Genomic DNA, 18,727 nt, shown 5'->3' on the forward strand with positions numbered 1-18,727 from the left:
AATAATCAAGTGTTGGGTATAATTTTTTAAATTTTATACCAAAAAATAAATAACTCTTTCCAAATAATTCACAATATACACATTTAAATAAATAAATATAAAAATGAAATATAATCTAAGTACAGGTTTAACTCAGGAATCTAAAATCTCATTTGATTCATTCATAATAAAACATTTGTTGGTTATTTTCAGCCAAGTGATGATCTTTTTGAATTTTCTGGTGGAAAGGTACCCATGAGTGATTGCGTTCTTACTGTTCTTGCCGCACTAGAAGTGAGTGGCCACTTTGCATCCTTTTGGCTACTTCGAATGGCGTTTAGAGCTTGTATTCTCCCTAGGATAATCTCATCATCACATTTTATAGTAATATTAGGACTATTGAATATGATCATTTGTTGCAGGAAGACTCCTTGAAATAAGGAGATACACACATCTCAAACCAACTTCCTGAAGACTTCATAACCTCTTCTACTAAATATTATTAAATGTTCTTTAAAAAATTTTGTTTTTTATATAAATATTTTATTTCATAATTTATAGATCATTTTATTAATATTGTAATTGCTATAGAATAATATTATATAAAAATCGTATGTAATAATAATAATAATTTTGTATAAGGGTATTTATGTATTTTAAATATATATTCTATTTCTATTCAACCAACCAAACGTTGGAATACAATTCCTAAAGTCTATTCCTTCAACGAATCAAACTATAGAATACAATTTATGTTCTATTCCTTACTTATTCCTTTCCTTATGGAATACCATTCCTATTCCCTCTAAATCTATTCCGTGAACTAAACGTGCTGTAAAAGTAAAAATAATATTACTCCATTTATCTTATTTTACTTATCATATTTAAGGATGGGAATAGGCTAGGCCCCTTTGTAAGGGCCTATGGTCTGGCCTAATTAAGGTCTAATTAGACCTTGCTTGTTTAGTAAAAAGGCTATATGTTTGGACTCATTTCAAAGCCTATTAAATTAAACACGCTAAACCTATACATACCAGGGCGGCAAATTATGTTATGGACCCGGATCCACCTTGCAAGGTGGACTCGAGTCTATGTTCATAATTTTATAACTCCATGTTCACAATTTTAGAACTCTATGTTCACAATTTATGTATGTAAATTTGAACTCTATGTTCACAATTTTAGAACTCTATGTTCACAATATAGAGTTATGAAATTGTGAACATAGAGTTATAAAATTGTGAATATAGAGCTATGAAATAGTGAACATGGAGATATGAAATTGTGAACATGGAGATATGAAATTGTGAACATGGAATTATGAAATTGTGAACATGGAGTTATGAAACTGTGAACATGGAGTTATGAAAATGTGAACATGGAGTTATGAAATTATGAATATAGAGTTATGAAATTGTGAACAAGGTGGACCCGGGTCCATGGCATAACTACTGTACCAAAGCGATGTTCAAGCCTTCAAGCCTGACATATATATATATATATATATATATATATATAGAGATAGAGAGAGAGAGAGAGAGAGAAAGAGAGAGAGAGAGAGAGAGAAGAGTTCAGGTGTTGTCGCGCCTTAACATGTGATCAGTGCGACCGCACCTAGGGATGGCAATGGGTCGGGTGTGGGTCGGGGAGGGCTACATCCATCACCCGACCCACCTTTTATTTTCTCCACCCACCCCCACCCCCAACCCGCATCGGGTGGACTTTTTTAGAATCCATCCCCACCCCCACCGGATGCGGGTGTCTACTACGGGTACCCACCACTTATCAATTTATTAATTTTTTTCAAAAACTAATACGGAGTATCAAAATTACTTAGACATAATTAACCAATAAAATTCATTAGTTATACTAAAACATAAAATAATAGAAATCTTATAATATAATAACTAAATTGTTAATTTAAAAAAATAAATTTAGTAGTTTAGATATAAAAATACTAAAAAGTTACCCAAAATTATTGAAACTTTTACAATTAACTATATACTAGTACTACTTATTTTACTATTATATATATGTATACACTCATGGTGGATCGGGTGGGGTGCTAGGCGGGTTTTGTACATAAAACCCGAATCCAACCCGACCCACAGGGGGTTTACATTTTTAAGATCCACCCCCGACCCACCACCCACTATCACCCAAAAAAACCCGATCCATGCGGGGTGGATTCGGGTGATTATCCGCGGGGCGGATTGAAATTGTCATCCCTAACCGCACCACTATGTATACAAATATACATCACTCAATGTTAGAAAATGCACAACACAAATATGCACCATTAGGTACGCATCACCAAAAAACATACCACTAGATATGCAAATATACACCACACAGTGTTCGAAAATGCACAATTAGGGGCAGGGGAGTTATGATGCATTATTTTGGGTGTGTTGTGTGTTTAAGCGTGCATTTAAGCCCTCGAACACTCAAAAAATTCAATTAAACACACGAACTTGTCGTTTTGGTACATTTAAACCCAGATGACCGGTTGTTCACCTTAAACAACTAGTCACAAATTTTCCGACTGTTTGTTTTCTACAACACCCCATTGGTTGGAGAAGACCATCCCGGCCGCCAAAATGTTGGCCGAAAAATTTATGACCGGTTGTTTCAGGTGAACAACCGGTCATCTAGGTTTAAATGTACCAAAATGACAAGTTCATGTGCTTAATTGAACTTTTAGGTAAAGTTTATGGATTTATTTGACACTTTTCCCTATTTTGAAATATTGAATTAAAATAAAATTTTAGTCAAGTCTCGTTAACCAAACTAGACACTTTTTTTTTAGAGTAATTACTTGTATTGATTTATGTATTTATTTTATTATAATAAGTTACTACATGAAAAATTTATTTATTTATTTATTTATTATAGTTATTAGTTAATCATTAGAACTAATTAGCAATATAAATTGAATTTATTATAATATAAATAAAATCACAAAGGATACGAAGTTTAAATAATTTAAAGTTTTCAAAAGGAAAGTGTAATTAATTTTTATTAAAGTTTTTAAATAATTTTCAGTCAATTAGTAATATCATTTTCCTTTTCCTTCTCTTTTTCCAATTTGCTTAATTTCCGTTTCCTTTCCATTAGAATCTTTTTATGTTTTAAAATTTTGTTACAAATTAAACGTTATTAAGTTTTTTACCAATTAGTTAACAATATTAGTTTGTGTGGGAAAGTTGAAGGAAGGATTTTACTTTTATTAATAGTATTGATTGATACGTGAATATAGAAACGATATTGATAACCAATTAATAGATATTAGTTAATTGTTATTTTACATTTTCTTAACAAATAAGCTTTATTAATTATTTGACCAATAAAATATTTAATTAATTGAGTACAAAAGTTTGAGCGAGAAAATGAAATATGAGGATTTTACTTTTATATATAGTATAAATTAGGATCTTTATATATTTTTAATTAATCAATTAGTAATATCAATTTTTCTTTTCCATTTTATCTTTACTATTGTTTGGACAAGAATTTTACAAATAATGATTTTATTTTTATTAATAGTAGTCTAGATATAGAAGTATAGATAAGTATTCGAATTATTATTGGTGTAAATAATAATTAATAAATTATTTTTTCTTATAAAATTACGCAGAATTTGTTTCCATTATTCTCATACTTATAATGGTTTAATTATTTTCAGAATTTAGTAAATAAAATTTTGTTACCAATTAAACGTTATTAATTTTTTTATCAATTAATTAATAATATTAGTTTGTGTGGGAAAGTTGAATAGAAAGATTTTACTTTTATTAATAGTATTGATACGTCAATATAGAAACAATATTACCAATTAATAGATATTAGTTAATTTCCATTTTACATTTTCTTACCAAATAAACTTTATTAATTATTTGACCAATAAAATATTTAATTAATTGACTACAAAAATTTGGGAGGGAAAATGAAATAGGAGAATTTTACTTTTATATATAGTACTAGTTTTATATGCACATTGCGCGAATGGGTTAATGCCCAATGTTTATATTTAAATAAATATTTAAAAGTATATCAATGCAAGATTATATAGGAGAAGTTTATACATGGGTAATTGAATGTCGAATTTTTTTATTTAAATATCTAGATATGAATCCAAGATAATATAGAAAATTCATTATAATTATTACTAAAATAAATGTTTGCAACCTTGTAAAATCGATAGTCTAAATATTTGATCTATAATTTAAATTTTTCTAAGTGTTCTTAATTCTCTTTTGAGTAACATTGTCATTGTTTTCATCTTTACTATTTGTTCTCTTCCTTTTTGTTGGTAGTGTGTTATTGCAACTAGGTTATTGTTGGTAGCATAGATGACAACGTCATGCAATGAGATTATGATATAGGAGCTATGGACTTTCCTTTAGGTGTTCTGCTTGAGGTTCATTTGATTCAATCATTATTGTTCAATGAGTTAGTGTGGATAAAGAAATCCCTAGTTTAAGAAAAAAGATTAAATAAATTAATAAAAATTTGAAAATTTAAAATATTATGTATTCCAAAGATATTAAAAGGTAGTTTCTCGCTTCAATTTGCTGAGTAATGGGTTATTTGAGTACTTTCATTGTCAACAAATCCCCTAACTAGTTAATATGATTGGTTTCAAACTATTCTTTTTTATTTTTTTCATGGTATTAAAGAAATACATATGTATCATTTTTTGGTGTAACTACTAATTTATTTAATTCAATAAGAGTAAAATAGAGTGATTTCGCTTCAATTTGTTGGGTTATTTGAGTACTTTCTTTGTCAACCAATCCCAAGTAGTTAATATAATTAGCTTCAAATTATTTTTAAATTTTTTTTCATAGTATTAATAAAATACTTGGTAATAAATATATAACATTATTTTGTACTATTAACTTTGATATTTAATTACAAGATATTGTAAAAATAAGATAATAGACATAAATTTGAATGTAAAGAATCTTTGCATGAGAGAAAATAAAGACAATATAACTAATGAAATTATTTCTCTTATTTAATTTAATTTTTTGATAATGAATAATTTTTTCAAATAAAGGTATTGTAGACACATAATTCTAAATTAAAGAAATACATATGTATCGTTTTTTGTTGTAGCTACTAATTTATTTAATTTAATAAGAGTAAAATAGAGTGATAAACTTAATTATGTCAAATTTGATTGAGATGAGGTTCGAACCTAAGACCTTTCTTATAGAAATTAATGGGTAAGTTAAAAGTTAACAAATATTAACGGAGAAGAGAATATTTAACGGAAAACTTAACGGATAATCATAAAAGTAAGGTTAAATTAGGTAATCTCTATTAATAATATTAATCTGAATTATCTTAACCATCTATTTGATTAAATAATTCATCTGATTATCTGAACCATCCATTTGATTAAATAATAGTAAAGTATAGATTAAATTTACAATGGATTTCTATTTATTTTTTGAAAAAACGAACAAAGCACCCAAAAAAAAGAGAGAGAGAGAGAATTTTCTATTTTTTTGTCAAACAGAAAAACATGTTTAAAAAAAAAAAAAACTTTAGGCCATCAAACAATGAAATATGAAAACGTGTTTTAACAAAATCAATTTCAGAAGGCATTGCATGTTTTGATGAGTTTCTTAACAGATCATTAATTTACTATTTTTTTTTTAATATTTGGTTACTAAGTTAATATATTTTAAATTTATTGATAGTGTTATTAATTAATGAGAATTTATTATTTCTTTGACTTTAGAACGGGACCATAAGCTACCTTATTATTGTCTCTGGAGGTTTAGATGGCAATTAGTAATTATTATGTCGAAAGCATCATTTTATTTTTAACACCCTAATTTCTTTTCTACATTCTTCTTTTTTTTAAAAAAAATTGAATCTCCAACTCTAGACTTCCCACAGTTCGATTCGCAGAGTATTTAAGAAGATGTAAGTCATGGTGACTTAATAACTCAGTAGACTGGAACAAATATTAGTGCGTAAAAGAAATTTATCCATCTTCTTTTAAATATTGCATATAGGAAAAAGTGTCAAATAAGCCACTGAACTTGTAGCTTTTATGCAATTGGGCCATTGAACTTAAAAAGTGTGCAATTCAACCATTAAACAAGCAAAATTTGTGTAATTGGACCATTTTTACAAAAATTTTTAATTCAATTTGAGTTAAAAACATTTCAATATTGACTCCCAATTAGTATGGTAGAAGAAAATGCCACTTTTAATACATATATGTTAGTAATATAATTGGGTTTTACCAGAAAATTTTTGTAAAAATGGTCCAATTGCACAAATTTTGCTTGTTTAATGGTTGAATTGCACACTTTTTAAGTTCAATGGCCCAATTGCACAAAAGCGATAAATTTAGTGACCTATTTAACACTTTTTCCTTGCATATATAATGAACCAGTGAGTTAAGTTGTAATGGCGTCTCTTTTTCATTCTACTCAATAAATTTATGCATCATTTGTTGTATTTTCCACACTATGTACGTAGGAGCTGAGTAGATATAGCGTGGGGGTGCCCATTGGAAAAACGTGACAATTGAGTCTCAACATCCATGTATAAATAGTCTCAGAATTCATTGTATCATCACCATCTAGTCTCACCTCATCTACAAGCAATATGAACTCACTAGCACTGTTCTGGATTTCCATACTAATGTTCATTTCCTCTCCGTGTGTGGTTCATCCTCAGCCTGGTATAACTCAACCAATCAAGCTCAATCTCCCACAAAATGCTTCGGGCCCTGAAGACTTTGAATGTGATCCAATAGACAAAGGATGTTATACAGGCGTTAATGATGGCAGAATTTTTAAATTTTTTAATAATGGAACTTTTCTTGATTTTGCTACGACATCGCCTCTCAGGTAATTTTCTTATTCATCTCTACTTTTTGTGATAGAACATACAAAATTAAGGATGACAATTTCAATTCAACCCGTGGAATACTCATGGCAATCATGGGTCATGTTTTTGGGTCATAATGGCTGATGGGTTTCAAAACTTTAACCCATATTGGATTCATGGAGCAAATTATTTGGTCCACAGAGCTGTGTGGACCACGGTCTAAAATAATGTCATTGTGATGTTTAAAAAAATTCATTGTTCCATGCGTGTGTTAGAATAATGAATTTTATTTGTTAGAATAATATATGTGTGTTAGGATAATGAATATATAGTAAGATAATGTATTTTATTTGTTAGAATAATATACTTTATATGTGTTAGAATAATGAAATTTGTGAGATAAGATAATATATTTTGAGTCAGAATAATGTACTTTATGTGTTATAATAATGTATAATGTACTTTATGTGTTAAACTAATGAAATTTCTGAGATAAAATAATATATTTTATGAGTTAGAATAATGTACTTTATATATTTTTGGACTCTGATCAACATAGCTGTGTGGAGCACGGTCCACGCAATATTGGTAACGGCAAATTTTACTGTTGATCATGGTCCACGTAGCAGCATGGACCATAAATCAAAACGACGTAGCTAGACATGCAGTATCAGTTTAATTACACTTAGTTTAATTTGATAACATTACTCTGTTTTTTAGTTTCATTTTTCCAACACACTAGTTTCGTTGTAGCAACACTAAAGTATCATTTTATTTCTATTATAGTTTCATTTGACAATATACATTATTACATGATCTTTTTTTTTTTTTAGTTTCATTTTTCACACATACACAAGTATAATTTTAATTACACTTCATGTTCGTTTGACAATATATGTTATTATATGAGAACACTCTTTTAGTTTCATTTTTTACCTACACTAATTTCATTATAGTAACAATAAAATATCATTTTAATCATACTAAAATTACGTTTGACAATATACATTATTGCATGAGATCTATTTTTTTTTGTTTCATTTTCCACACATTAGTTTAATTTTAACAACACTAAAGTATCATTTTTAACTTCACTACAATTTCATTTAACAATCATATTAATTAGATCATGGTCTGATATACATAGCGCTGTGTTACCATAGTCCACTACAGTATAACAACTTATTTGTAACAAAGTATGTATTAGTCAAACATCCTTGTGCTTAGATGTCATGTGGTGACTCTCACATATGGATAGTACTAAAAAAAAAAAAAAAAAAAANAAAAAAAAAAAAAAAAAAAAGAGAAGAAGGATGTATTAGTTATGATTACATTATATTTTCTTCACAAAAATGAATAAATTAAATAAATAACATTTTGGTTGGTATTTTCTTCAGAACTAAGGAAAAATGTGATGGGATCAGCATTACAAATATAAAAGCCGAATGTGGAAGGCCATTAGGTCTTTACTTTGATCGTCGTGGTGAAGAGCTCTATATAACTGACGCCTTTTATGGCCTTTTAAAGGTCGGAAGAAATGGCGGGCTTGCAACTCAGCTAGCAGCCGGCGTAGATGGCCAAAATTTCAGCTTTGCAGATGCTGTGGTCGTGGATGAACAATATGGGGACGCATATTTCGTAGATTCCGGCGTCATATTCGGACTAATATTCCGAACACTGTACATTATTCATAACAAAATTCCTACTACATACCATAATTACACTTTATTGTCGCACAAACTGTCGTCTAACATTTTCTGGTAATAATATAACAAAATCTTGGTTGGGGTTGGATTGAAGCCGATAAAGGGTAAAGTCTAGCAATTGGGGTTGAGCTATACCTTCTGGCGAAGTGGTAAGCGTTTGATCTTAACAAAGATAGTATCTGTGCAGTTAAGACTTGTGAGTGTTACGTGGAGAATTGTCGGGTAGAGGCTAGTGAAGGGTAGGTCCAGCACCCTGCCTCTTGAAAATGTGGTTGTTGTATATAAGGAAATAAAGTTACGCCTAAGTTGTGAGCTATCTATATCTTTTGGCGTAGTTATAAGCGCTTGATCATAGTATTTGTATAGTTAAGATTGATGGGTGCTAGGAGGGGAATTGTTGGACGGATCGAAGGCCGGTGAAGGACAAGTCCACTACCCTGACTCTCTAAAATGTGGTGGCGGTGTATAAGGAAATAAAGTTGATGGGCCTAGGTTGTAAGTTATAACTTTTGGCGTAGTGGTAAAGGCTTGATCCTAACATGTATTATTGTGCAGTTAATTTCTAACATGTGCTGGAAAAGAGAAATTGTTAGGCGAAGGCCAGTAAAGGGTCAAGTCTAGCAATTAGTTGTTAGGGCAATTGTTGGGCCGAGGCTGATGAAAGTCAAGTCCAACACCATGACTCTAGAAAATGTGGCGACAGTATATTGTGATGGCATCTTCATGGTGAGCTATAGCTTTTGAGGTAGTGTAAGCACTTGATCCTAACTGTGATGTTATTTTTGCAGAGACCTTACAGGACTTTTGCAGAGCGGAGACATCTCTGGGAGACTGCTAAAGTACGAGGCGGCCACAGGACAAGTGACGGTGTTGCTAAATGGGTTGTCGGGGCCAGCAGGGATAGCGATGGGTAGAGACGATAGATATGGAAGTTTCCTCATGATCTCGGAGTTTATTGGACGCAAGGTTATCAAGTATTACATCACAGGTCCAAAGGCTAATACAACTGAGACAGTGCTGAAAAACCTTCCAGGATTTCCAGATAACATAAAGAAGGGAGCAACAAAGGGTTTCTGGGTTGCTGTGAGCATTCTACAACCTCTGCGACCACAGCTGCCTCCTCCTCAGACCGACTCCATTGCAATGCATTTCGACATGAACGGCACGATTCTGAATAAGAGGGATCTCACTAATGGTTTTCCCAACACACTCAGTGTCTACTATGAAAGCGGGATAGATTATAAAGCTTATGCCGGTTCATTATTACTATCTAAATATGTTGGTTTGTATAACGCAATATGAACTCTCCAACTATGGTGCCTTGCATGTGTTAGTCAATAAATAAGATTTATAAACGTATTATACATGTAACCATAAAGCTAAATATATATAGCAAAGTGAGCTAATTATCTTATGCTTTAATGACATTATTGCTTTAATAAGAAAGATTTCAGGTTTGAGTCTCATCTTAAAAGTGATTATTTAGAAACCACTAACAATATGAGATTCAATAGTATCAACTATTCTATCTAATCGAACAGATAATCATGCAACAAACGAAATGAAGCAGATAGTAAGTGCACGTAAAATAATTTTGTAGCGCAGTTTAGAGAAAGCTTCTCCTACGTTGCAAGACCACCAATGTAAACCCAATTCCACTAATCAAAAGGGCCACTGCACAGACCCCGAAAAATTGGGGGCCAAATTGTAAAAACACAAATAGTATGTACAAATAAATAAACAAATAAAACTGGAAAGCACAATAATGTGAACAATGTGCTCTAGAAAGCATAACAATATGCATTGGAAGGTAAAAATGTGCACGGTAACGCAGAAAAATATGAAACAATTATTAAAAAGATTAAATTTAATACATGATCTTCAATACAAACCATAAACTATCATAATAATTCCAACTAAAATTAATAATTAGTGATTCATTCAATATATATATTTTCCCACCCAGCACCGAGTCACCAACTAGTCTTATATGTTATTGCTAGGACTCGAACCCGTAACCTGACTTTGAAATCACTTGTTAGAGCACCTATACTAATTTTAATTATTTCCTTATCACTTTTAATTTTTTAACCGTCATCACATTTTCGAGAAGGTGGATGCTAGACTTGGCCTTGTAAGTCTTTTACAACCCTTTACCAGCCTCCACCACTCTGCTCAGACTCGAATCCCCTTGTTAGAGCACACTTACTAATTTAATGGTTTCTCTATCACTTTCAGACCATCATCAAATTTCGAGGCGTTAATGTTAGACTTGACTTTTTAAGCCCTTTTACCAACCTTTTTATTCGGCCTAACAATCCCTAACCACGCACCTGGTGCTAGACTTGACCAGTATACCTCCACCCAACATTAACAATCCCACTTACTACCATTAACAACAAATTAAAATGGCTATCTTAATTTGTAGCAACTTTACGCAAATCGTGCAGAGCGGCGACAGGTCGGGGAGACTGCTAAAGTACGAGGCGGGCAAGGGACAAGTAACTGTGTTGCTAAACGGGCTGTCGGGGCCAGTAGGGATAGCTACGGACAATCGGACATACACCAGACATTCATTATGATCTCTGAGTTCATCGGACGCAGGATTATCAAGTATTTCATTAGAGGTCCAAAGGCTAATACAACCGAGACAGTGCTGGAAAACCTCGAAGGACAACTCGACAACGTTAAGAGGGGGACATTAGGGGGTTTCTGGGTGGCTTTGAACATCCCTAAACCTCAGCAGCAGCCTGTTCCTATAACGGACTCCATTGTAGTGAACTTCGACATGAACGGCAATATTCTCAACACGAGGAATGTCACTGATACTTTTCCCAATTCATTCAGCGGGTACCAAGAACACTTTGATAAAGCTTATGTCGGATCATTACTGTCGGATTTTGTTGGTGTTTATACCGCAATATGAAGTCTCCAACTAGCTGCTTACATAAAGTGATGATTTCAAATTTTAAAGTAAAATTTAGAGAAAGAGAATGCAATTGTTTTCCGTTAGTACACTACTTTCCCCTTTCAATCCTTTTTATTTAAATATGTTAAGCACACCAAGTCGGAATTCAATTTCTTTATTTCCGCTGAATTGTAATTCCCTCCAAATGATGAATTGCAATTCGGTGAAGATGAAGGACAATTTTGTTAGTGTAAAGACTATTTTTCTCCTCCTCCCATACCCTTTTTTTTTAAATATTTTTGAAAGAATTATTATTATTATTATTATTATTATTACAACTACTACTACAATATAAGGGCATTTTAGTCACAATTCTTACATTTCAATTCCTTGTACTTCTATTCCTTCCTACCAAACAGTGTAATTTCAATTCCTACTTTATTCCAACCTTATTCTTTTCCCATCGAATTACAATTCTTTTCCTCTCTTATTCCTCCTCCCAACCAAACGCCCTGTAATATCCAAACTTAACACAGTACAAAAATAGGAAGGAGGGTAAGACCACCACTCCTTGCAAGACATAGAAATAGACTGCTTTGCAATAGCATGAGCTGTATAATTCGTTGATCGCTCAGCAAATGGTAAAGATACTTGAGAGAGCTCTCTTAATAAGTGTTCTATATCTCTAATAATAAGGTGAAAAGAAGATTCCCCTTTACAAAAGTTTAAATGTTAAACAAACATGAAGAGAATCTGTTTCCACTTTCACTTTACCCAAATTCTTCGCATTGATCCAACTGAGTGGTTCCCTGATCGATCATTGTTGCTTCTGCTTCCCTTGGAGAGTAGGTTCCACTCCATTGTGTACCTCTGGCAGCAATGAAAACTCCATTGTCGCCCCTGATGATGCTGTCAAAGCCCGTCTTTGCATTTGCTTTATCTATGCCAGCATCCACATTCATCTTGAGAAATTAAAGCCCGGTTGAGGTTTCTTTCATTTCCCTTCTTCATTGTTGCTGCTTGTGGTACTGGTGTTGAATGCTGTAGTGGCCGGCCTTCAACCAATCATCAACAAAAAATTTTGCTTTCATAATAGAGGTATAGGACAATTGTGGTTTTCTATTTTGCCAGATTTTTTCATTTCGGTGATTCCATAATTCCCAACATGTAGCAATCAACATTCTAATTTGTTCAGTGGAAAGGTGAAGAGAAATTTGGAGCAACCACTACTGGAAAGTTAGAATCTTGCCATAGGAGTAACCATTTCGGTGATTTTTTCAGTCCCTAAGTGCCATAGGAGCCCTTTTATATCTTGCTAACTACACTAGATCGGATATTGCATTTTCAGTAAATATTCTAGCTCGATTTAGTGTTGCCATAACATCCCTTTTGGGACTAGTTGGAAAAGGAATTCCTAATTCTTACACCTGATTAGTGAAGAATTGTGACACCAATCATTTACGAGTGAGTATTACACCAAGATTGACAAGCATAAGGGTTTGATAGTTGAGCTTAGATAAGGAAAAAAAATACTCTACTATAGGGCAGGCATTATCTTTGTTAATATTGAAAAATCTTCCTAATCTAGATTTATTTAATCATTTTTTAAATTCTTTTATATTTAAATATTTTGAATTCAAATACTTTTGGATAAATATTTTAATTTAAAGAAAGGACCATAGTGTCAATTGATACAAATTTTAGTGTGGATCATGATCCACCTAACAAGGTGAATCATTGATAAATCTTCATTTTTTTTAATATACTGAAAGTTCATCTTTTAAATAATATATTCAAAATAAACTTACAATACACTAAAAATAATTTTTTAAAAATGAACATATAATACACTAAAAATGAATCTTTAGTATATTAAAATAAAATGTAAGTAGTTCACAATATAATGTGGACCATTGGCCAATCCGCACCTGACCTCATACAAACTCAAAGTAAAATTGTGATTGTGCTGAAACAATATTAACTTTTTTCTCAGTTTAAATTCATCAAAGTCTTTACCATTCACTTTGGGCTGATATACTTAGTATAAGAGTCATGAGTATCCATCAGTTCATTTAGTTGATATATATTTAAATATGAATAACTGGTTTAATTTAATAAACATTCAAATGATATTGAAAATTCAGAAGCAATTAGTTGATATATATTTAAATATGAATAACTGATTTAATTTAATAAACATTTAAATAATATTGAAAATTCAGAAGCAATTAGAACTATCTCATTTCATTGTGTTGATGTTTAATTTAGTTAAGTTGCATTTCATATTGCCCTATCAATCTAATCTTTATTGAGGCATATCTGTATCAATTAATCAAGGGAAATGATAAATTTTACTCGAAAATTTAATCTAGCCATTAAATTTTTAAAATGTATAATTAAATTCATCAGCACGCTATTTGTTATTTTAGTGCATTATAGCCTAAAAATCAGCTAGGCCTAAAAATCACCGAGTAGGAATTGGCTGAAATTTATGAGTCACTAATCAATTTTTGAGTTTCGATTTACCAAAATAACATGGTGATGGACTTAATTGCTCCTCTAAAAATTTAAGAGTCTAATTGACTTTTCAAATAAAATTTAAATACTTTTTTTTTTTTGAGTTCTAAAATTTAAAGACTTATTTGACCATTTTCGCATTAATAGGAGGACTTTAATAAAAACGCAAGGCCTTACTTCATCAGCACATTTCTATGCACCAACCAAACTCATTACCATTTTCAAATAATTTGATTTCATACATTAATGTTGTCAACAATTCATAAATTTGCACACATTGAGGGTGTGAATGGTCTTCTGCATTAAAAGCATGCACCTCATTTTTAACCTCTATCCAACTCAAACCAGGAATCTTCTTCACTCCCCTCTCCCTCATCAACCTCTTTACACCAGCTATTTCATTCCAAAGCTTTAGTTTTCCAAACATGTCTGTAAGCAACACATATGTGCAGTGCTCACCAGGCTCCAATTCTAGTAAATGATGTGCTACCTCACCGGCTAGTTCAAGATCACCGCACATTCGACAGGCGCCAAGTAGGGTTTTCCACACCATTGAGTCTGGTTGGAATGGCATCCCGCGAATCAGCTCCTTTGCCTCCTCCAGATGCCCAGCCCGACCAAATAGATCGATTGCACAAGCATAATGTTCCATTCTTGGCGGGATTCCGTAATCAGCTTCCATAGAATTGAGAAATCTGCGACCTTCGTCTACCAGACCAATGTGGCTGCACGCAGTCAAAACAGCAACAAAGGTGACGTGATCTGGATTCACTTTCCTCTTTGTCATCGAGGAGAATAGATCGAGTGCAACTTCGCCCAGCCCATGTTGCGCGTGTGCAAACATGATTGAGTTCCAAGAGATTGAAGTCTCTTTGGGTGATTCCTCGAAGGACTTCCAAGCATCTTCTATGTGTCCACACTTGGAATACATAAATATCAAAGCACTGGTCACATATTCGTATACATTGACTCCTGTCTTCAGTGTCAAGGCATGAGTTTGTTGACCCAGCCGAAATGATGCCAAATCTGAGCAAGATCGAAGGACAGCAGCAAAGGCATAATGATCCATCTCTAGTTGTTGGGACCTCATTTCCTCAAAAATCTTGAAGGAATTTTCACTCAAAGCATTTTGAGACAATCCTGTTAAAATTGTATTCCAAGAAATAGAATCTTTCACGTCCAAGAATTCAAAAACGCTCATTGCATCGCCCATGCAACCGCCATTGGATTTGAGGTACATGGAAATTAACGCATTAGCTATGCTTGTTACATTTTCCAATCCCCTCTTAATGACCAAAGCATGCAAACATTTTCCCTGCCTTTTTTCAGTAATTTCATAACAAGCACTTATTATGCTAGTAAAAGTATATATATCTGGCTCCAAACCGAGCCTTTCCATATCCAAGAATAGTCGGAAGGCCTCCATCCCTTGATCATATTCTATGTAAGCTGCTAACATTGAATTCCAAGTGATCAAATCTCGACAACTGTCAGAACCATCAAACACCTTTTCCGCACCCTCAATGCTTCCACAGTTTGAGTATGCACTGATTAGAGCATTACATACCATGTTTTCAAAATCCAATCCACATTTTAGAATTTTCGCATGAAGCTGCATTGCAAGCCCGAAAAACTCCTGATCATCTAGCAATGTCAAAAGAGGACAGAATGTGCCATCATCCAATAGCACACATTCTCTCTCCATTTCTTCCAGCAACCGAACACAACTCCTGCAGTCACCAATCTCTGCATATCCAGCTATTAAAGCATTCCACGAAACAGTGTTACGCTCAGGCATATGACAGAAAACTTTATTTGCATCCTCCATTCTGCCACACTTGGTGTACATATCTACCAGAGCACTCGCAGAATAAACATTAGCATCATACCCCATCTTAACAATATCCGAATGCACCAGTTGCCCAAAAGACAGGAAACCATTAGTGGCAGCACCTTTAAGTATGCTCCCAAAGGTGTAGCCGTCAAACAGAAAACCATGCTGCTTCATGGATTTCAAGAAATCCCATGCACTCTGGAAATTCCGAGAGTTTACGTAGCCTGCAATCACAGTGTTCCAAGAAGCAGTGTCTCTATTGGGCATTTCGTCGAACAGCTTGAGAGCAGCTGCAAAATCTCGGCATCTTGTGTATGCATTAATCAGGTTATTGGCTGTGTAGGTGCATCTAATTTGCGCTGATTTGATTGCTTGACAATGGGCAACTGCAGCTTTTGATACATAGGCCATCGATGTTTCAGTGAGGAATTTTAGTGGCCTTGTTCATGAGACGAGAAGAGTGCTAAAGAACTTGGGTAATTGCATGCTGCACTAACACAACAAAGAATTAGTTACGCAACCCCATAATTTCTGTTTAAACATTGATGCTATTCATTTTACACTACTACAAAATGAGTCAGAAGCATATGGCATAGACGCAAAAAGTGTCCACTTTACGCATATGTAGTTGACAGACGCATAAACTAACTTTTTAAAAAATTGACAAATAGGCGTTGATAGAATTTGGAAGTAGGAGTAGTATTTTCCTTATTAGATAAAATTGTGTCAGATAACATAATTAACAACTCTGGCCAGGTTGAAGATCTTAGGAATAGTATACTCTGGCTTGTGCTAAAAGTTTTACTTGCAAAAACATAACAGAGACAAGAATAAAAGAAGACAAGAAAAATAAATCATTAAATCCCTCACCAGGTAGGCAATCCAAGTAGCTTTCCCCTTTCAAGTTTCAAGTCACAGAATGCAATATGGGATCAACAGCATAAAGCACTAGGTAGCAACGCCTAGTCGTCTGGCTTTCGTCATACATCTAGCCTCCTGTTACAAAATTTTAGATTGGTTAGAGAAACAAGTTCGCTTCAAGCAATTAGATAAGGAACAGAACCATTAGAGAGACCAACCGCATTCAAGCTTAAGAGTAAGCTTCGAGTCCAAAGACGGATGTCTGTACTTCTTTGGAAACCGGCCCTTAACAATTGATCTCCTGCCTACATATGTGGACTCAAAGACTCTGAAAGCAAAAGAATTGGTTGTCAAAACAAACTCTGCCATAACTGAACTACAGCAAACAGAAGCAAATTAAATTTTCTCCACTCCTCATCATTTATCATTTTATTTAAACAGTGCGCCATTCAAAATCTTTAGAGAGAAACCATATATGTGCCTGGCCGAGAAAAAAGGGAATGAAAAAACAAAGGAAAAAACTAAAAAAGCTTAAAATAATATGCATATGAAAGATGCATAAATTCCCAGCAACACTTCAACTATTATTCAAAATTCCGTATCATAAATATACATGTTCCTAGCATAATAAACCCTTAAATTATGTTAGCAAAAAAAAAAAAAACATACATATGATTCCTTTGCTAAAAACATGTACTAATCAAAGACATGGAAAATGAGCTAAAATACATCAGAAATTGCAGAACTCCATTCTATACCCAATTCTAACAAATATTTTTGAGAAAGTTAGACACAGACCTGAAAGAGATGTCGCCGCCGAGGTGGAGATGTCGTTGCCAAATGCCAAGTTTCGAGAGAAATGGAGAAGAGAAAATACGCCGACACCGTCAACTGTGCAATGCCTCTGTTCAACGCGCCGCCGTCATGGAGAAGGGAGGAGGGTGTGGCGAGAGAGAGAGAAAGAGAAAGACGGTGTGGCGTGGCTGCGAGAAGGAGAAGAAGGGCGGCGAGAGAGAAAGAGAGAGGGGTGTAGTGCCGCTAGAGCAGGGGCAGTTTCAGGAATATCTTAAAGTTGGGGTACAAATCTAAAACTTTTAAAAATTTCACGACGAAAATTATTTATGATGAAATATAAAATTATTAAATTAAATTACATCTCATCTCTATTAATATGATATTCATAAATATTTTTTATTTTAATTAGATTAACTATATATATTTTTAGATTAATTTGATTATGATGACGCACAACTGAAATTCTTAGTACATTGACTTATTTTGTATAAATTAGTTAATCAATTTAAATAATTATTACCACACATATTGCATTATAATTCTTACAATTCATATACTCCGTAAAAAATAGAGATATTTACAATGAAAAATTTATATCTATACTATTAATAAAAACAAAATCATCCATTTTAACTTTCCGCCCAAAACACTCCTATTAAGGTTTGCGTAATATGTTAATACAACTCCTATTCGTACTACAATTATGCATTAAAATATGGTAATACAATTTGTAATAAAATATATTCTTCCATACTTCCATATTCGTAATACAATTCTAGATAAAAATTACTGATAGTAATAATACAGTACATATATTTTCCTACAACGCAATCTATACTATTAATAAAAACAAAATCTTCCATTTTAACTTTCAACCCAAAACACTCCTATACTTGCGTAATATTGTAAAATATGTTTTTTTTTTTAAAGCTGTAAAATATGTTAATACAATTGCTATTCATACTATAATCGTACATTAAAATATGGTAATACAATTCTAGATTAAAATTACTGATCGTAATAATACAGTACATATATTTCCCTGCAACGCAATCTATACTATTAAAACAAACAAAATTATCAATTTTAACTTCCCGCACAAAACATTCTTATACTATTAACGTTTGCGTAGTATTGTAAAATATGTTAATACAATTCCTATTCGTACTACAATTGTACATTAAAATTATAAAATATGGTATACAATTCGTAATAAAATATATTATTCCCTATTTCCCTATTTGTAATACAATTTTAGATTAAAATTAC

The 18,727-nt window shown here is 32.7% G+C and overlaps 2 protein-coding genes across 3 annotated transcripts; one reads left to right on the top strand and one right to left on the bottom strand.

Moving 5' to 3' along the window:
- Positions 1-6,587: 6,587 nt before the first annotated feature.
- LOC116010796 (protein STRICTOSIDINE SYNTHASE-LIKE 12-like) lies at positions 6,588-11,469 on the top strand. Its single transcript, XM_031250305.1, has 4 exons — positions 6,588-6,857; positions 8,235-8,516; positions 9,332-9,798; positions 10,994-11,469. The coding sequence occupies exons 1-4, from the start codon at positions 6,613-6,615 to the stop codon at positions 11,467-11,469; spliced, it is 1,470 nt and encodes a 489-aa protein (XP_031106165.1). The 5' UTR covers positions 6,588-6,612.
- Positions 11,470-14,139: 2,670 nt separating this feature from the next.
- LOC116006012 (putative pentatricopeptide repeat-containing protein At3g25970) lies at positions 14,140-17,696 on the bottom strand. Of its 2 annotated transcripts, none has more exons than XM_031246264.1 (4): positions 17,462-17,696; positions 16,882-16,991; positions 16,673-16,798; positions 14,140-16,294 (listed from the first exon to the last, which is right to left on the bottom strand). In XM_031246264.1, the coding sequence occupies exon 4, from the start codon at positions 16,211-16,213 to the stop codon at positions 14,150-14,152; it is 2,064 nt and encodes a 687-aa protein (XP_031102124.1). In that variant the 5' UTR covers positions 16,214-16,294; positions 16,673-16,798; positions 16,882-16,991; positions 17,462-17,696; the 3' UTR covers positions 14,140-14,149. The 2 variants fall into 2 exon arrangements, with proteins under 2 accessions (XP_031102124.1, XP_031102117.1); XM_031246257.1 differs by having other exon boundaries at positions 14,140-16,289; positions 17,462-17,695.
- Positions 17,697-18,727: the final 1,031 nt, after the last annotated feature.

This window comes from Ipomoea triloba, chromosome 2 (genome assembly GCF_003576645.1).
Source record: "Ipomoea triloba cultivar NCNSP0323 chromosome 2, ASM357664v1".
In the NCBI taxonomy this organism is placed as follows: domain Eukaryota; kingdom Viridiplantae; phylum Streptophyta; class Magnoliopsida; order Solanales; family Convolvulaceae; genus Ipomoea; species Ipomoea triloba.

What these genes read in the sequence shown, in the direction of transcription:
- LOC116010796 (XM_031250305.1), top strand. Translation starts at nt 6,613, where the DNA reads ATGAACTCACTAGCACTGTTCTGGATTTCCATACTAATGTTCATTTCC. An exon ending in GGACTAATATTCCGAACACT is followed by an intron (nt 8,517 to 9,331) that starts GTACATTATTCA and finishes TTATTTTTGCAG; the next exon opens with AGACCTTACAGGACTTTTGC. An exon ending in AGATTATAAAGCTTATGCCG is followed by an intron (nt 9,799 to 10,993) that starts GTTCATTATTAC and finishes CAAATCGTGCAG; the next exon opens with AGCGGCGACAGGTCGGGGAG.
- LOC116006012 (XM_031246264.1), bottom strand. Translation starts at nt 16,213, where the DNA reads ATGGCCTATGTATCAAAAGCTGCAGTTGCCCATTGTCAAGCAATCAAA.